Genomic DNA, 19,497 nt, shown 5'->3' on the forward strand with positions numbered 1-19,497 from the left:
TGTTGGTTCTGGCCCAAACAAAGTAGTCCATTTGTCCCAGTTCCTCCTACTTACAACTAAAAAACCTGTGACATAACACACACACACACACACACACACACACACACACACACACACAACAACAAAACAAAACATAGGAAGTTGGAAGAGTGGAAAATGGTAAAGAAGGAGGAGTGTCTAGGGATGTTGAGAAATAACACAGTAGCACAGTGGTGAATTCCCTGGGTTTACTTATTAGCTCTCATATATTCATATTGGGTGCCTTCAATCTAGAACAGTCAACCTAGCAAAAGCAGCTCCAAGAAAGCCTATTAAGTCTAGCTAAATGTCCAGAGAAGGGATGGCCTAAGAGAGCAAAAAACCTTTTCAGCAAAATATTGGCCTAGTCAAGCAGAACACCTATGGAAAACTACCCTGTACCCCTCATGGTTTCTGGAGGACTGATTTAATTGTCAATATCCCACCCCACCAACAGGCAACTGGGGAAAACAGATAATGGTGCTATAATTGTTCTGCCTTGTGATAACGGTGCCTAGCAATGAACTAACCTTCCATCTCTGGCTCAATGCAAGTGGGTAGCACTCTGTTTCCCCAGCAAGTGAAGGTAGTGTACCTGGGTCTGAGCTGGGAGCTGGTCTCTCTTCTCCTACTCGGCAGAAGCAGTCAGTGGGTACGGTGTCAGCAGAGTCCAGTGGCTAGCTGAATCTCCACTCCCACTCGGCGGCAAAGGGTGCAAGTCAGGGAAGACAGCATCCTACTTTCCTTCATCTTTGTAGTCAGTGAGAGCTGGTGGGGAACGGAATCCCCAAAAACCACCTAGCACCAAGGAGAATGACCAAAGCAATTAGAGGCAGGACTTTTTAGCCCTCTCCTTCAACACAGAACCCTCATTGTTGTGTCAAACGGTTCCAGTGGGGAGCTGAGCCTCCACCTTTGTCTTTCCTTAATGGAGCAAAATGAACTGGTGTGTGCTGGGGCTAGTGTACAGTCTTAATAGCATATCCTCTATTAACTGTGCTTTTTTTTTTGCTTTTCTGATTCTCTAAATTTTCTGTAGATGTCTCCTTCAGCTCCCAAATGAAATATTTGTGTTGGGGTCCGCGTGTTTCCTAAACAAAGGAATGAACACACAAGACAATACAAGACAAGACAAACATGGCGGCCGCCCCAAATGGCGCGCTCCGCTTTATTTTATACAGTCGTTTGTGGAATGTTGCCAAGTCACAAGACACATCGTTGTTTTTCTGACCTTTTCCTGACTTTCTGGATTTTCAAGATGTTTACATATAAACAGGCCCCCAATGCCCTGCTTCGTTTGCAAGAGCAGGACTTATGGGGAACACCCTGTTTGTGAGCACGTAGTCCTCTACATTTCCCCTTTCCTTATTTACAAGTTTGAATTTCTTTTAAAACCATCATTACCTATTGGGCTCGCTGGGATTCGGTGTTTGCCCTTTGGCACCGTCTCCAGCAGACTGTGAAAAATGACAAAGGCAAGAACAACAATCAATACATTACTAGAAACAGAGGTCAGCAAAGTTTTTACAGGACTCATAGGGTTCAAAGACGTCAAACTTTGTGCAATACCAGTCATCAAATCTGCACCAGTCAGCAACGGTAACTGATTGCAAAATGTTTCAGAAATGTTCTGTGTTAATTCTTGTATTTCTAGGGAAAGATTATTATGACCAATTAAAAGTCTCTTTATCTCAGTCCAATTATGTACAGTGCTGTCAAAAGGAACAGGAGTAATACAAAATTGGGTAGTGTTCCAATCACATTTCAACAAAGCTCGGGTATTCAACACTGTTAGCTGATCTCCCAACCAAGAAACCACTTGTTCCAGATTATCTACTCGTTCAGTCAAATGAGCATCTATGTCTCGTTGCTGCTGCCACAACAAATGTGATTGTTCATGCCATTGTTGCACAAATTCTGCATTTTGTATATTCTGGTGTAGAGCTAATCCAGCAACAGCGGCAGTGGAAGCAATTGCTACAAGTCCTATCACCGCAGTCACGACGATTCCAACCATCCTCCGACTGCGGTGGACAAGATCTTGCATAACCTTGTAAATTTGAGTAACCCCAGCAGATTCACTCCAAGTACGTGTTAAGTTTACAGGTAGCCAGGTTTCTTTTCTGGCTCTTAGTATATATAAATCGGAATGAGACTCATTCCAATTATTATTCCACCAAGTAGTATTTATACAACTTAAGAATGTACAATTGTTTGTACAGTTAACTACCCCTGTATTATTATCCCATTTAAAAATTCCTGTCAACAACAAGTAAGGCTTTCTTACACATGCAATAACATATCTAGAACTATTTTGATGCAAAGATATATGGAAAGGGTTAGCAATATTAGTAAGATTTAAGGACATGTTTCCCATGAAAGTGAACATTGGTTTACCAGCAGGTAGCAACTTCCAAATATGACCTTGTATTTGTGAGGTATTAGCCAAATGTGGCATAGGGGGTGATAGACCACCATCATGCCAAATAATAGTTTCATTGCCATCTGCAGCGATGTTGTGATTACCTATATGCCAACGCAGGTTGACATGGTTGAATTTAGTCTGAAAATCATGTACATTCCAATCTGTAACAAGGTATTTACGACTCTTCCCTTTTACTTCTAACAACAATCGTGGCCCACTACTTCTACATTTAGTCCACTCTAGTTGGGAAACACCTCCGGACACATCAGGGATAGGGCATAAAGATAATGTACTTGGCAGAGTTTCATCAAGTACTGCAGTATGATTATACTTGAAACTTTGAGCCACAACAATCATAGTAAAGGCAGAGATATGACTATGGTTATAGCGAACAGCCCAAGCCTCATGAGAAAGATGCAGACAATGCGGACTACCCCCAAGACATATAGGTAACCCTTCAACCCCAAATTGATATGAACTATTTACTGTGCCAGTGTCTAATTCAGGATCCTGGTTTAAAAAAGGCAATGGCATCCAAGCAGTATCATTAGTAAATACTGGGACTTCTCTGTCTCCCCAGGCCACACCTTGATATAAGGGTGGAAAAGGAATATAAGCCCAGTATGTAAATTCTCCAGCTGTTACCTGACAATTTACTACGGCCAGCATAGCCAGGAATAAAGTCAGTGGGGTTTTGGGCTGCCCAGCTTGTTGAACAACCCCTTCAGCTTCTTAACTGTTTCAGTTGTCCCCATGTTGGGGGCTCCACACGTCGAGTTCCGAAGGTGAATGTTCTCTGAGCGCTCAGATTTGGCTCCTGGAATTCCTTCAGGAACTCTTTGGATCGGCTTCTCTTCGCCATGGCACTGTTTCAACCGTCGAGATGGAAACCAATCGTCTCCGGCACCTGTACGGACAAGAGCATAGCCTCGGCCCCATTGTAAAACGTTTCCTTTTAAATATTTCCCTTGTAATGAAGGATAATACACCCACAGATTACTGTTTTGTGGCTTTTCTAAAGGCTGTTGAAAATGTTTCATCGCTGCAGACTGCTGTAATTGGCGCCAATGGTTGAGAAAATTTAAAGTAAAAAAGGCTTTCAGAATTTGATGTTTTGGGGAATCTCGCCCATTTCCCCCTTTTTGCTTTAAAAGTTGTAATTTTAAGGTAGCATTGGCTCTTTCAATAATTGCTTGACCTTGACTGTTAAATGGAATACCAGTGGAATGATGAGTATGGTATAAAGAGAGGAAGGCAGCCAATTTGTGAGAGCAATAAGCAGGGGCATTATCAGTTTTTAATTCAGCAGGGACTCTCATAACTGCAAAGCAAGTAAGTAAATGAGTAATAACAGAGTCAGCCTTTTCAGAGGGTATGGCGTAGCCCACTGGAAATGTGACCACGTATCAATAGTATGATGAACATATTTTAAACGACCAAAGGAAGGAACATAAGTTACATCCATTTGCCAAATGTGATTTTGTTGAATGCCTCGAGGATTAATACCTGGACTTAAAAAAGGTGCAATAATAGGAGCACAAGATGGGCAGGCTCTGACAATAGCTCGGGCTTGACGGCGTGTTATAGAAAATCGCCGTTGTAATCCTAAACTATTAGTATGATGTAGTTGGTGCTCATCCTGAGCCCGTTGGACACCGCCAATAAGTAAAGAATCAATCTGACTATTGCCAAAAGATAAAGGTCCTGGCAAAGCTGAATGAGAACGAATATGAGTGATAAAAAGGGGGGCAGTGCGGGAAGTAAGAGTTACAAATAATAAAGAAAATAATTTTTGTAAAGGAGTTTGAGGAAATAATGGTAAAGAAGTCTGAGAAATATATTTAGTTACATATACAGCATATTGGGAATCACTAACTATATTACAAGGGGTTTGAGGCCAGTCTTGTAGAACTATAAGAATGGCAAAAAGGGGCCAGGCGCGGTGGCTCAAGCCTGTAATCCCAGCACTTTGGGAGGCCGAGACGGGCGGATCCCGAGGTCAGGAGATCAAGACCATCCTGGCTAACACGGTGAAACCCCGTCTCTACTTAAAAAAAATACAAAAAACTAGCCGGGCGAGGTGGCGGGCGCCTGTAGTCCCAGCTACTCGGGAGGCTGAGGCAGGAGAATGGCGTAAACCCGGGAGGCGGAGCTTGCAGTGAGCTGAGATCCGGCCACTACGCTCCAGCCTGGGGGACAGAGCGAGACTCCGTCTCAAAAAAAAAAAAAAAAAAAAAAAAAAAGAATGGCAAAAAGTTTTCCTTGTTGTACTGATTCAAATGGATAGTGAGAAATTTTTGAATTGTCTGAAGTCCAGTATCCAGCCTTTCCATTGCTTGAAGCATTAGTAAAAAAGGTGGGACCTTTAGCTGGAGTGTAAGACATAGGATTATATGGCAGTAAAGAATATTGTTGCAGAAAAGCAAACAATTTATTACTAGGATAATGCTGAGAAAAAGAACCAGTATACTCAGTGCAAGCCACTTGCCAACCCTCATGAGTTTCCAGCAGAGATTCAATGTATTGATTAGATAATCGGGTAATAATTTTTACAGGGTCAGCACCAAGCAACTGACGAGCTCGATGTCGTCCTTTAATAATTAATTCAGCCAATTTATCAATATATGGGTGAATTTTTTTAATGGCTTTATTAGCCAAAAACAGCCACTCCAGAATATTATTATCTTGGTGTAAAACGGCCCTTGGCGAATGGGGAGTATGAAAAAGACACAACGAAAGTGGAAGATTGAATGCAATATAATCAAGGTGAGCTTCACTAATTCTATTTTCTACAAATGACAATTCTTCTTATGCTACAGGGGATAAAGTCCCCATAGGTTGAATACAAGTATTTACAGCTCTAAGATCAGTTAATAAGTGACATTTTTCTCTTTTTTTTTTTTTTTTTTTTTGACAAGACAAACACAGGGGAATTCCATGCAGAAGTACTTGGTTCAATATGCCCCTCGGCCAATTGTTCCTTAACTAAATTCTTTAAAGCCTTAAGTCTTTCTTTAGATAATGGCCACTGTTCCACCCGAACAGGAGTTGTAGTTTTCCACTTCAATTGTAAAGCTTGAGGCTTGTGGACAGTGGCTAAGAGTTTAAAGGATTGTAGCCCATTTTGAACATCATATTTTTGGCAGCTGAAGAAATATGAGGAATGCTTAAAAAGGCACCAAATTGTTGTAAAAGATTGCGGCCCCAAATACAATATAAAAGAACACTTTTCCTTGTTGTCCTTCAGGTCCTACACAGCTCAGGGGCTCGACAGTTTGGTAGACTATTGAAGCAGTACCTAGGCCGGATAGAGTAACCGATACTTGTTTCTTTTTCCAATGATCAGGCCATTGAGCCAAACATTATTATATACATCTGCTCCTGTGTCGACTAAGCCCTCAAAAAGTATCCCATTAATTTGCAATGAACATAAAGATTTTTGATCAGAAACTAAAGTTTCCCAGAAAACAGTTTTCCCAGTACTACCGAAACCTCCTTGACGAGACACATCTTCAGATAAGAAAGGAAAAAAAGGCAATAAAAGCAATTATGCAATACATTCCCCTGCCTCTAGGCGCATAAGTTGTGAGCCTTGTACCATAATAAGGATTTCATCAGTAAAATCAGGATCAATTATTCCTGGGACCACCATTAACCCCCGCATAGCGTTGCTACTTTAACCTAGTAAAAGTCCTACATGTCCCTTTGGCAAAGGACCACACACTCCGGTAGCCAACTTAAATATTCCTCTATTAGGAGTTAAAGTATAAGGCTGGACAATAGCTAGGTCAGCAGCGGCACTCTGCTTAGTGGCAGCATAAAGCTGAGAAACTGGGGTAGGGTAAGATGTCTTTAAGGAGGACTCGAGGTCATTCCTTGATGTTGTAAGCCACTGCTCACTGGGTACTAGGGTAGGCCTGCATTGTAGTTGTTGGGGCCCCAAGCCTGCGGGCCCCGGCTTCCGTTTCCCAAGAGGGGTGACAGTACATTCCCACTTTTATCAGTTTTTGAACGGCATTCATTGGTCCAATGTCGACCCTTGCCACATCATTTACACATATTAGATGGTAACCTTTTTTCTTTTAGAGCAGAAAAGCCTAATTTTTTCCAGCATTCCTTTTTAAAATGACCGGGTTTCCCACATTGATAGCATATACCTTGTTTAGAATTGCCTTTTAAAGCCTTAGAAAGTGCCCCAGCAAACAATTGAGCATTGTAAATAGTTCCTCCAACACCTGCACAAGCCCGAATGTATTCATCTAAATCAGCCCCACTAGCTTTTAGAGGACGCAGCAATTTTTGGCACTCAGGATTAGCACTCTCAAAAGCCAGAGTATCCAAAAAAATTTTAGCAGCAGGGCCTGAACCTACAGTCTTTAATACAGCATCTTGAAGATGGGCTACAAAATCTGGATATGGCTCTGTGGCTCCTTGTAGGATCTTTACAAAAGATAAAGAAGTTTTACCCGCTATTTCAACCTTAGTCCACGCTTTTAAAAACAAGGCTTTAATCTGAGTGAGAGCAATATCATCTAGGCCTGCCTGAGCATTAAGAGTGGCATATTGTCCTGAACCCGTAAGCTGCTCTTCAGTAGGTCCTGGGGGATTTCGCGTAGCATTTTTTCTAGCTTGTACTCTTGCTTCCTCCCACCACCAACTTTTTAATTGAAGCCATTGCGAACGATCAAGGACAGCCTGTCCCAACGTTTCCCAGTCAATAGGAATCATCATATGTTCTGAAGAGAAGGAATCGAGAAGGCCAAGGACAAACGGTGATTGAGGTCCATAATTAGAAATTGCAGCTTTCATTTCTTTCAAAAATTTAAATTGTAGGGCTGTAAAAGTCACATTCTGGCCACCGTTTGGGAACTGAGCATTGGGGCCAAAAGCAGCCCGTGTTATTGGGAATAAATCTAATTCCTCGAAATCATCCTTTTCCTTCGATTCCTTTTTTTCTCCTACAGGAGGAAGAGGCACAGAGAAAACCTGACCTGACATAGGCAAAGAGGTTGGAGGTGGAGGCAAAGGGAAATCCTTTTAGCAGAAGGGAAGGTAACAGGGAAGGCTCATGGCGGAGAGATAGGAGAAACAGGAGCAGCGGTATCTTGCAATTTTAACAACTGTTGTAACATCTCTAAAATGTGCTGCAAATTAGAATTTCCTTCAGATGAAGGAGGCATTAGCTCTTTTTCCAATTCCTTGTCCTCAACAACCGGGGCATAAACATGTTCCTCTCTAAGATCATTCCTCTCTAAAGCTTCAGATGCCTCACCTCCTGTGGCAGTATCGCCATGCTCTGAGTCAGTTTCAAGTAACTCTAATGCCTGAGTAATGGAACTACACACAAAGTCCACAAAGTCAGAGGTATCATTTGCCCTCGCTCATGAGCTCGACGCAGTACTTTAACCACTTGTAACCATTCCTTTCGATTTAACTGCACTTTGGTTTGATATTGAAACCAATAACAATGTTGTTCAACATGGGCAAACAATCACTTCAAAGTCTTATGTTCCTTACCTAACTTTTACTCCTATAGACATCAACAGTCCCTGCAGTAACCACAAATATTCAGAGGCCAGAGAGGTGGAATTCCCCATAATTTTCCTGTGGGTCCCCCTTTCTTTATTTACCTGCCCGGGGTGTTCCCCCTCCGGTTCCTTGCTCTCGTGGAGCCACAGACCCTGCTCGCTGCACCAGATGTTGGGGTCCGCGTGTTTCCTAAACAAAGGAATGAACACACAAGACAACACAAGACAAGACAAACATGGCGGCCGCCCCGAATGGCGCGCTCCACGTTATTTTATACAGTCGTTTGTGGAATGTTGCCAAGTCACAAGACACATCGTTGTTTTTCTGACCTCTCCCTGACTTTCTGGATTTTCAAGATGTTTACATATAAACAGGCCCCCAACGCCCTGCTTCGTTTGCAAGAGCAGGACTTATTGGGAACGCCCTGCTTCGTTTGCAAGAGCAGGACTTGTCGGGAACGCCCTGCTTCGTTTGCAAGAGCAGGACTTATGGGGAACACCCTGTTTGTGAGCACGTAGTCCTCTACATATTTGTGCTTGAATCCTTGCCTCAGGGTCAACTTCTCAAAGAAACCAAGATAAGGTATCATTCGACTAGTATTTACCCAGCATTTTCTAGAGTCAGAACATTGTTGTAGGAGTACTGCATTTCTGGAATAAAGCAATGTAAAATAAGCTCTATTATCGTGCAGCTGATACTTTAGTGGAGGAGAAGGAGATGCATCGTGTCAGTAATTATTTAACTTAAATTTTGTTATGTGCTATGAGGCGAAAGGAGGTGACACCAGGTCAATGCAATCCTAATAAAAATAAATAAATCCCTTGGATTCATCACAATCCCATTTCATAATCCAGGTCTGAATCCACCCTTATAAACAGTTCATCTTCACCACTCCAACTCTTTCTAAAAACTTGCCAAATGGTAGATTAAGCAACACACATTCAGTGTTAATTCATTCATACTAAAAATGATTAAAATATTATACTGGCACCATAAAGTATGTAATCAAATAGAACATAACAGAAAATGAAATGTTGATCAAAATAGAGGAGGATGACAAAAGAGAGGAAGTCCCTCGTAATATGGAAGAACAGGAAATTTCAGCTTTGAAGGAATTCCCACTCCCTCTAAAAAGAGAAAAATATCAGGATGAAAAAAAAAAAAAGACTCTTCTTTTCACTATTTTCAATAGTACGTTTGAAGAACTGAGGGGTTCATAGAAAAAAAATGAATCTATAAAAATATATTTGGCAAGTACATTTCAATTTATTTCAGTTCATTATTCTTTATCTATCTCATCTACAGAGTTCCTTTAGCTTAATGGGATGGAATTGTGGAGTGCTCACTGGGGACTGCAGGAGTGGGATTGTACCTCACTCCATGATGGAATCTAGCTCTATCCCATTGTGCCTTTGCACATGTCCTGTGCTAACCCCCAAACCCTGGCATCCTTATATTTCTGTTGCGATGTGTGAATGCCAAGTCAATTTAAGAATCATTGCATGGAGCAACAGGAAGGAGTTAAATTACCCCTTGATGTTAGAATAGATTCTGATATCTGCTACACTGAATTACTCAATATTATTTAAAGTGAGAGAAGCTTAAGTGTGAGAAATGTCTTGGAGCCAGTATTACAATTCTACATAGGTCTTCTCGTCTTCAATTTGCTGTCTATGAAAGCTCATCCCCTGGTTTATGTTGGCATCACATGAAGTCATTTTATTATATTTTCATGGTTTTTATCTGAAATTGTGTGTTTATTTTATATACACCATCACAATGCCAAGGTATACCAAAGATATTGTTTGTTTTCCCACCATATGCTCTCAAATACCTCAAAAATCATTATTTTTACCACAATAACCACGATTGCAATGAAATCATTAATTGAAAAAGTCATTGCTTAACAATTTTTTCCACTGCTAAAGTTTGCTCAGCTTCCTAAAGGCAGAGCCATGTCTACCTTGTTCATCACTGACTGTCTGGTTTTCAGAAAAGTGCTTTATACAAAATAAATCCTTGTTGAATGAAGAGTGAAATGCTAAGAAAGCCATTTTTATATCAATGCATCTCTATCTTTAGCATATATTAAAACATCCTTCACGGTGAAACCCCGTCTCTACTAAAAATACAAAAAATTAGCCAGGCATGGTGGCTGGCGCCTGTAGTCCCAGCTACTCAGGAGGCTGAGGCAGGAGAATGGCGTGAACCCTGGAGGCCGAGCTTGCAGTGAGCCGAGATCGCGCCACTGCACTCCAGCCTGGGCCTGGGCGACAGAGCGAGACTCCACGCCGTCTCAAAACAAACAAACAAACAGATAAACAAACAAACAAAATACATCCTTGCCTCTGTCTCCTCCAGCTAGAGGTTTTTATTCATTCAGTTGGGATGGGTTCATGATTTACATTTCTAACAAGCTTAGAAGTGATGGTTAGGCTGCTGGTTTGGGAAACATATTTTGGAAACCACTCGTCTACATGATGTTGGATCACTGTATGATCTAACTAAAAAATACATGATAATGTTCTAGGTCTGCAGTTAAATCGTTGTGGCCTCCACAGCCCATTTAAAATGTTGGGCATAGTGGTTATGAAGCAGTATAAGTAAAGTTAGGAGGCCTTTCTGACTTGTCTCTTTGAGTGAAGCCCAGTGGGCTCCTTTCACAGTTAGCTCTTTTTGCTTGCACCTTCATGCATCAACACCTAACTCTCCTATAAGAAAAGTGGTTGTATAGAACACCAGCAGAATATCAGATGGCTACAGGTTCCCAATACCTAGTACAGCCTGAGAAAGAGAACAAAAGCCGCTTATTGCTAATGTAGATTGGCTCAATCTCCAGCCAATTAAGCAGCACTAAAAGCCCAAGAAGCTATTAGCTAAAAATTCCTGCCTGGAAGAGACAGCAAGGCACTTCTCCTGGATCTCACATGCACAGCTAGGCTCAAAGTTTAGTGTATAGCAAACTTTTTCTTATTTTAATAGTAAAAACACACTCCTACATGGAGATATTATGTGCCAATGATACTTGCAATGTGTATTAGCGCGTGTAGAACCTGAGCGCATGCGTCAACTTCTGGTTCACCTCTGCATACTTGACCTCACCAGTATTTCATATGCATGTAAAACTCCCATACAAGAAATTCCTCTTAAGGCACTAGCTACTGTCTCTCTTTTTGAGCAGGCTTCTTTTCCTCTTAGAGTGTACTTTTGCCTTGCGATAAACTTCTTTGCTCATTCTAACTTTGAACTCACTCTCAAATTCTTTTGTGCAGCTAAATCAAGGACTGGAACTGGCCTACTGGTGACAGTTTGTAATGTCTTGTGTCCCCATGTAAAGAATAAATCTGTTTATCTGGGCCAAAAATAGACTCAGGTAGCCCAGGGGATTATGACATTCCCTGACGATTGTTGCTCAGCCCCTCATGTATCTGTAACAAGTATCACTTAAAATGTCTATCCTGGTGGGGTTACTTTTGTCATAATTTTGCCTTTCTTCCTTTGTACGAGTTTCTGTGTATATATGAGTAGGTCATAAACTGTTGACCCATATCGTCTCTCTCCTAGGATTTCCTAAAATCTGATTTGTTTCTCAGATTTAGAGGACAGTTTTCAAAGGACTTGAAGTTTATATTCATATTCCTGTTGCCCACCACCAACAGACTTATTGCCAAACAGCACGTGTCAGTTGAAATCTAAGAGTACATATAGTGCTATGTCTCTTATTGACACCACAACTGGTTTATCAGCCTACTGCTCCCTCTTTTATCATAATTTGCTACTCACATTGTTTAGCTTCAGAGAAATTTGAATTCAACTCTACTATTTATTAAACTCTACTCTTTATTGCAATACTTCTGGGTTAATTGACATTCTAGTAGTTTCTTGGAATGGAATTAATCACAAGGTATCTCTACTCACTGCTGGTTTAGGAAGGGTGTCTGTCTTACATTTTGAGGAAGAATAAAACAGTGAGTGAGTTAAGGAAGCTGGAAAATAAAAAGCAATAGTACATGTACGGAGCATCATTGCAATTGCTGTGGTTCCTGTTCCTATTTTCAGGGGGGCAAAGGTGGGCTGCAATTCTAACCATTTGAATCTTATACACTCTGCTTGTCTTTACCATAAATTTCCCTTTACGGGTGCTTGACTGTAAATAAGTCCCTTTTCCAGAAATTAGGCAAGACTAATTACCATTTCTCAAGCTAATCTTCAGCTCTTTTACTTCAAATGGATGAGGAGTTCTCCAATCTCCCACTCCTCCACGTGAGAACTGAGACCTTATCATCTTTCCCATCCTTTCCTAGTCATCAATTGATTTGCTGATCTATCCAGGGCTTATTTCTTCCAAACAACTCCAAGTTTCCAACTTTCTTTAAAAACAAAAAATAAGCAAACAAACACACTCTTCAGACATCATTATATTTGGCATATAGAGGATCAAGGAAAAGTGTATTTGGATATTTTCCTCCAAGATTCTAGTTTGCCTCTTGGTGTCACAATGCATTCTCACAAATCACATATTTCTCAGCATTCTAATGAAACTGAAGGAGCTGCTGCTACATATTAGAGGCTATCATCAATAACAAATCCATCTCATTGAGACTTTACCATCACCCTAAGCTCTGAACTAAGAATGTCTTCCGTCCCTCTCATTTACACACTATGCTAGAAGTGATTGTCTCTTCTTCTTATCTCCTCTAGCTTATTTTGTGTTATTTTCTGGATTCCCATCTGTGAATAAATCATGTTGGCATTATAAAAGTCCTTACTAAGTGGGATTCTCCTACTTCAATTTTCTCTTTACCTCCTACATTAGTCTTCAGCCCCCTTTCTTTTGGGTGATTTCAAAATTGATGATTTCTTTTCCTCCTTTTTGGTTTAATACAGTCATATGTTGCATAATGATGTTGTTTCTATCAACAACAGACCACATAAATGATGGGGGTCCTATAAAATTACAATATCATATTTTACTGCACCCTTTCTATGTTTAGATATATTTAGATACATAAATACTTACCATTGGGTTATAATTTTCTACAATATTTAGTACATGACCATGCCTCACAGTTTTTTAGCCTAGTGGCAATAGGCTATATCATATAACTTAGGTCTATTGTAGGCTATACCACGTAGGAGTGAATAAGCACACTCTGCGATGTTCACACAAAATTCAAATTGCCTAACGACGCATTTCTCAGAATGCATTCCCATAATTACATGAAGCATGACTGTACACACCTTCGTATTCTTCAGCTTGATAGAGCCACGTTATCACTGTGTCCCATTCACAGAAACTGAAATCTGTGACCCTGACTTTCTGGCAGCTTTGTATGTAAGCATAAACAGATCAGATTTCTGTTGCCCCATGCAATTGACTGTCTCTGAGAAAGGCTGTAGAAAGCAGACATAAGAAGAGCCACAACTACCACACTTGATATCTGTAGAGGTCTCATTCACCAGAATCATTACCATGTAGAGCTTTCGAATATTTTTGGTAAATATTTCTTAGCTGCGATACTTAAGTGTTCTCATTTAGCAAAAGATAGTCTGCGGTGCAGAAGAATAAAATGCCTTACTTGAAAATGCACATGAGTAGAGAGTGTTGCATCTCATATAGGTGCTCAAAACTGTTTATTGGATTGCATAAGACAGCAAATGAGTTAAAGCCCTTGGAAAACTATATGGAGATCCAGCTCAGGGGCTCTCTCTAAAAGCTATCATTCCTCTATTCAAGTAGCACAGAGTACAGTTATAGAGAGTGAAAAGGCTGAGATGTCCTTATTTCTTCACTCTCTCTCACTGTATAAACAATGACACCTGCCCTACTTTGCCTAATACAGTTGCATCATAATGTTAAGAATAATGCAAACAAGCAAGGAAATGTGTCACATTGAGCTCCGTGGCCACAGTGCCTAGCATCATGCCTACGTTATAGTAGGTATATGATGGATAGTCGCTAGATAAGAAGAATACTGGAGGGAAAATAAAAAGTAAAGCTATGAGAAGCTCTGCAGATCACACCCTCTCCATTCAAATATTCATGAACTGATGAGGCGGAGAAATTGTTCTGCTCTGTTACAATATCTGTCCCCGTTCCCTCTTCCACACATGTAAGCAGCAAGCACTTACTGTCAGATTGTGACCCTGGGGAAGTCATTCATTTCCACTTGAACCAGCTGTTTCAAATAACTTGTGCATGTTGCATTTACCAACGGAAAATTATACCTTTTTTTCTTTGACTCACTGAGGGATTTTTATTTGGAAAACATTTACTAGTATCTTTCAGCTGCTATGATAGATTTCGCAGCAAGCTTCTCATTATAAGAGAGGAACGTGCACCAAGTCTCAACCTTCAAGGTCTCTTGTGATGCCCCGCGAAGGGGAACGTGAAGGGAGGTGGAAGGGGAACAGAGTATTCTGGAATTAGAACTCACCAGGGGCTGCTTCAGAGCACTATTAAAAGGAAACTTGTAGAGTGGCGGAAACACCAAAAGAATGGAGCAATAATAAGAAGGTTCAAACCTTGCATTCAAAATGTTGAGTTATTGAACCTTTATATTGCACCTTCATAAAATGAGAGTAAACATACAACTCTATAAGGCATGTAATATAATGTTTCTAATACACAAGACATGCCCCAAAATTGTAGCTACTAATTTAACTATTTTTTTTTTTAAAGTTCTGCCCTTTTTAATGAGGTGACAATAAAACTTAACACATCACCAGAGATATCATTAGGACAATATGGGCTATTGTTTCCATGGAGGTTATAGAATTGCACCAACAAAGACAGCATTATTCCACATACCACATGCTCTTAAGAGATCTAACTTGTAACAGATAATATACATTTCTAGAGAACAAGCTCTTTATGGTACCTAGAAATAGTCCTGTCATACAATGGCCATTCAGTAACTATACATTTAATAATAAAATGCATGGATTAGTGATACAGGCCATTATGATGATAAACAATAGTGCAACATTGATTTAGTAAGAAGTGAGTAGATGCAGAACTTTAGGTGCTATGAAGGATAAAAGTTCTGAAGGAGACACTGACTTTGCCTTCCAGCATGATTTGGTAGTCAGAGCATATAGGACATGTTTTAAGAAGAGTGACTCATCTTTTGACTGAAGCATCAGATTTGGGAAGATTTGAGGTTTAATGTTAAATATATTTAGAAGTGTGGAATGATATGATATAATACATTACTTTGAATTCTGAGAAACCATCAAGAACGCTTGATCCAAAGGAAAGGCCGATCAGGTGTAAGCAGGAGGATGTTAAAACAGTCTGGTTTGCTAGTTTTCCAACTATAACCTACAGGATACAAAGGAATGAGTGGCAGGGCTTTGAAATCAACATCTTCACTTTCACCAGAGTCAGTCTAATTATAAATAGGTTATATATTTTAAAAATAAGTAGTTTTGGTGAGGGTAGAAGATGACAAATCCCTGATGTAACATGTCCTGAAAATTAAGTCAAATTTGGCAGTAATTAAACAATTACATTTCAGAGTTTGGTAAAAACTTCAGGGTGAAAAGAAGGAAAATCAAAATTGGTTCATGAAATGATAGTGCTGGAATAAAGATTAAGTTATCCAAGATAAAAAACATAAGAATAAGGGCAGGCTTGAGTGTGTCAAGGAGCAAAATTTTAACAAGTTGAATTTTAAAGATGGAAATGGCTTTTATTAGCAATTCATGAGTCCAGTAGCATTCATTTTACAAAATATTATAGAAAGGCACTCAACTAAGCTGAGCATAGGAAGTGAGCTTTATAGACAAAAATGCTGAAGAAAGCGGAAATAAAGAAAAGGAAACAGATTGTTGAAAGTCACTTTTCTATTTTTTTTTTTTTTTTTTTTTTTTTTTTTTTTTTGAGACGGAGTCTCGCTCTGTCGCCCAGGCTGGAATGCAGTGGCGCGATCTCGGCTCACTGCAAGCTCCGCCTCCCGGGTTCACACCATTCTCCTGCCTCAGCCTCCTGAGTAGCTGGGACTACAGGCGCCCGCCACCGCGCCCGGCTAATTTTTTGTATTTTTAGTAGAGACGGGGTTTCACCGTGTCAGCCAGGATGGTCTCAATCTCCTGACCTCGTGATCCCCCCGCCTCGGCCTCCCAAAGCGCTGGGATTACAGGCGTGAGCCACCGCACCCGGCCGAAAGTCACTTTTCTTATAGGGGGAAAGCAAAGACGACTTCTTTGTCATGCTGGCTCTGGTTAACTGTGCCTCTTTAAATTGATTGCAGTGACTCTTCTGTTTGTTTTTGTTATTGTTGTTTGTTTTTAAACTGGCCCCTTTCTAAGTTCTGTTTGATTATCTGGCACATGGCATCAGTGACTCCATTCTGGAGTTACTCTCTTCTTTTTTTATCTGGTCTGTGATAGCCTAGTGCGGGAGCTCAGTCCAAAACAAAGGCCCTCATACATTTTGTTTACGAGGTGAAAGGATAAACCATCCTAGATGTGGAATAAAGTGACACTAATTATTCTGCAAAGGAAAAAAAAACAAGTGGTCATCAGCAAGATACTCTTTAAGTGTCTTAGATTAACTAAGATTAAGTATATATCAGGGATTAACTCTCTAGAACTTGTCCACAGACTTCTGCCAAATGGCTGCCCCACACTGGGGCAGGGGTCCTGGGTTGCCCACCTGGATCTAGCTATGATTTGGGACTGTGAATAAATGGTGGACAAATCAATAAAGGCGAAACGGATGAAAATTATATCTATCATTCTTTTCCCCCTGAAGTATTTTTCTCATTGATTTCTAATGATGGAAAAGATACATTCTCGCCCCCAAAGAACTGAAGTTTTGCTTTGGTTAATCTGATCCTTTCAAGAAGAAAGGCAGTGCCCCTTTTTCTTCATGGAAACATGCCCTCTTTGAGGGTCAAGTCTGCTGAATCCCGTCTTCAAGATAACCAATTTCTTCTCTTAAATAAGATTAACATGTGAGAATTAAGTAGAATCTCACTATTTTAGCTTTTTGAGTAACTTTATCACATGATCTAAACATCTCATTTAATGAAACTGGAAATGTGGAAGGAATTCTCTGATTTGACCTGTAGGCTAAAAGCTGCTTAAGAGCCAGGAAAATTTCTTGCTCTTATATTTTCTATGCCTAGTGCATTTCAGGTACTCAGTACCTGAAAAATCAATTTATGTGCTATATTAACTTACCCAAGATGTTTACTTCTTACTTCCTTTTTTTCTGCTCTCTTGCACACACATACATACACGTGTGTGAGTATGCACATATGCACAGATATGAACATATATACACATATCAATAATAATCTATGGATCAACTCGAGTCAGCATAATGTCAAAATTCATCACTGGCCAAAATGTAGTTTAAGTGGACAGAGTAATTAACTGTTTTTTCCACAGATGAAAAAATCTGAAACAGTGATACAATGAGGAATTTCACACTAGTTTGTAATTTTCAGATAAAATTTTTATATATTCATGTCTCTATCAAGATAAGATGGGAATAAAACATGGAGATTACAGAATTGTACACAAGGTTGTGTATGAAGTTTTACTGATGGCTACGCTAAGATTACTGCTTGAATAGCTATCAGGACCGGAATTGCGTAAGTTCATATCACAAGTGAAATTAAAGGGGAAAAATGATCTAACAGGATTTTGAAAAAATGGGAATTCTTTCAAAGCTTTCTTCAAGGTGTGAAGATATTTGGAGGATTTGTTTTAAAAAATGCCAGTGAACAGTATGATAATCTATACATTTATGGAGGGTAAACAGTATAAAAATCCATACATTTGTAGAGGGATTTCCAATTTGTAAAGCACTGTCACAGACATTATCCCATTTAATTCTTACAGCAACCACAATGTAGTGGTTTCAATAGAAATTAGGTTCTCCAATTTATAGGCGAGAAAACTGGGACATCAAGGATTAATCAGGGGCATTCAGGCTGAGTTTTTTCTCCCATTTAGAAGCCTTTTATGGTCTCCTTGGTTACATTTAACAATCAACCTGTATGGAAGACAGGAGGGATGCTTTACTACTTTTTCTTAATGGCCAGAAAGGACCACCTTTGAGAAGACAAGCAACACGCTGAGATATGCTATTGAAAATGAATCTGGCTGAGCTAATAACTGACTTCAAGCAACTTCATTTTTGCCTTTGAAGTATATTTTATCTTGGTGAAGACACAGCACACACTATTTTCAGTCTACATTGCTAGCTCTAGGATCCATAATAGCTCCATCCAATTAAAGGCCTATTCAGGTTTACCATTTCAGTTACACTAAGTGGCTCTGCAAAGATAAAAGAAGTTGAACAATTCTGCATATTGATTGACATAATCCCTGTCTTTTGTAAACTAGGTTGGCATCATTTCTAGGGGCTTCCAGCAGTCACTGTTTGCTAATAATAAATAAATAAATAAATAAATAAATTGTAGAAAAATGGAAAACATGGATGTTTACCTGGTCTAAGACTTTTATGGCAAAAGCTCAGACCAAAGAGCAAATTAATGGATACATTGGTCTCAAACCATAAAAAAAAAGTTTGGAATGTCTTAAATGCTGCATACATATTTTATACTACTTTGGAAACATATAACAGCTTTGGCTTTAGCCCATAACAATTTGGGAAGTAAAAGAAAGGGAAATCATGTCTGGGCTAAATGTGATCTTATGTCTGCTCATGTGAAATATTTATTTAAACCAGTATAGCAGAGGGTGATATTCCATGGAACAGAGATAGGGCACATGAGCTCTAAATGTTCCCAGTAGCTATCAGTGCTTTAGTCATAAATCATTAAAGGTTGATGGGTTTGATATAGAAAACCAAGGTAAAAGGATTGCTGTACAGTGAGAAATATTGATGTAATTTGTATATGTGCCCAAATCTTACGTTGAGTTGTCATTCCCAGTATTGGAGATGGAAACTGGTGGGAGGTGATTGGATCATGTGGGGGCAGATTTCTCATGAATGCTTAGCACCATCCCCTTGGTGCTGTCCTTGTGATAGTGCTTGCAAGATCTGGCTTTTTATAAGTGTGTGGCACACCTCTCTCTCTCTCCTGTTACTCCTTCTCTGGCCATGTGATATGCCTGTTCTACCTTCACCTTCTGCCATAATTGTAAGCTTCTTGAGGCTTCCAAAGAAGCTGAGCAAATTCAGGCACTAGTCTTCCTATAAAGCCCACAGAATCATGAGCCAATTAAGTGTCTTTTCTTTTGAAATTGCCCATTCAGGTATTTCTTTACAGCAATACAAAAACAGCCTAATACAAAACCTAGCATGGATTCTACAATCTGTAAGGAACTCTTCATTCTCTAAATGTAGTTAAATCATGTGCAGCCCAAAACATTAATATGATGCATCTGACCTAAGGCTTACATAAAAAAAATTTATGATCAGCCTTTTCTCCTTGGACCTTCCAGACGAAGCCAACTTTTAATTGAGAGATAAGCTTAAATCTCACGTAACATAGAGATTCTGGCAACATGTAAAGCCTGAGCTCCTAGGGTTGCCAGAAAAA

General features: G+C 39.8%; 1 protein-coding gene across 20 annotated transcripts in view; it reads right to left on the reverse strand.

The window, feature by feature from the left end:
* The window catches only part of LOC139357469 (endogenous retrovirus group K member 6 Env polyprotein-like), a 340,316-nt gene that overhangs the window by 89,197 nt on the left and 231,622 nt on the right, over nt 1-19,497 (reverse strand). For 15 of the 20 annotated variants that reach the window (XM_071074830.1, XM_071074831.1, XM_071074832.1 and 12 more), the window contains 3 exons: nt 8,074-8,161; nt 1,423-3,350; nt 614-816 (listed from right to left, as the gene is read on the reverse strand). In XM_071074830.1, the coding sequence (XP_070930931.1) occupies nt 755-816; nt 1,423-3,112 (1,752 nt within the window). In that variant the 5' untranslated portion in view covers nt 3,113-3,350; nt 8,074-8,161 and the 3' untranslated portion in view covers nt 614-754. Of the gene's footprint in view, nt 1-613; nt 817-1,243; nt 3,351-8,073; nt 8,162-14,945; nt 15,297-15,320; nt 16,470-19,497 lie in introns of those variants that run through there. The other 5 variants (XM_071074841.1, XM_071074842.1, XM_071074825.1 and 2 more) reach the window with 5 other exon arrangements.

The sequence above is a fragment of the Macaca nemestrina genome, chromosome 12 (assembly GCF_043159975.1).
Source record: "Macaca nemestrina isolate mMacNem1 chromosome 12, mMacNem.hap1, whole genome shotgun sequence".
Taxonomy (NCBI): Eukaryota; Metazoa; Chordata; class Mammalia; order Primates; family Cercopithecidae; genus Macaca; species Macaca nemestrina.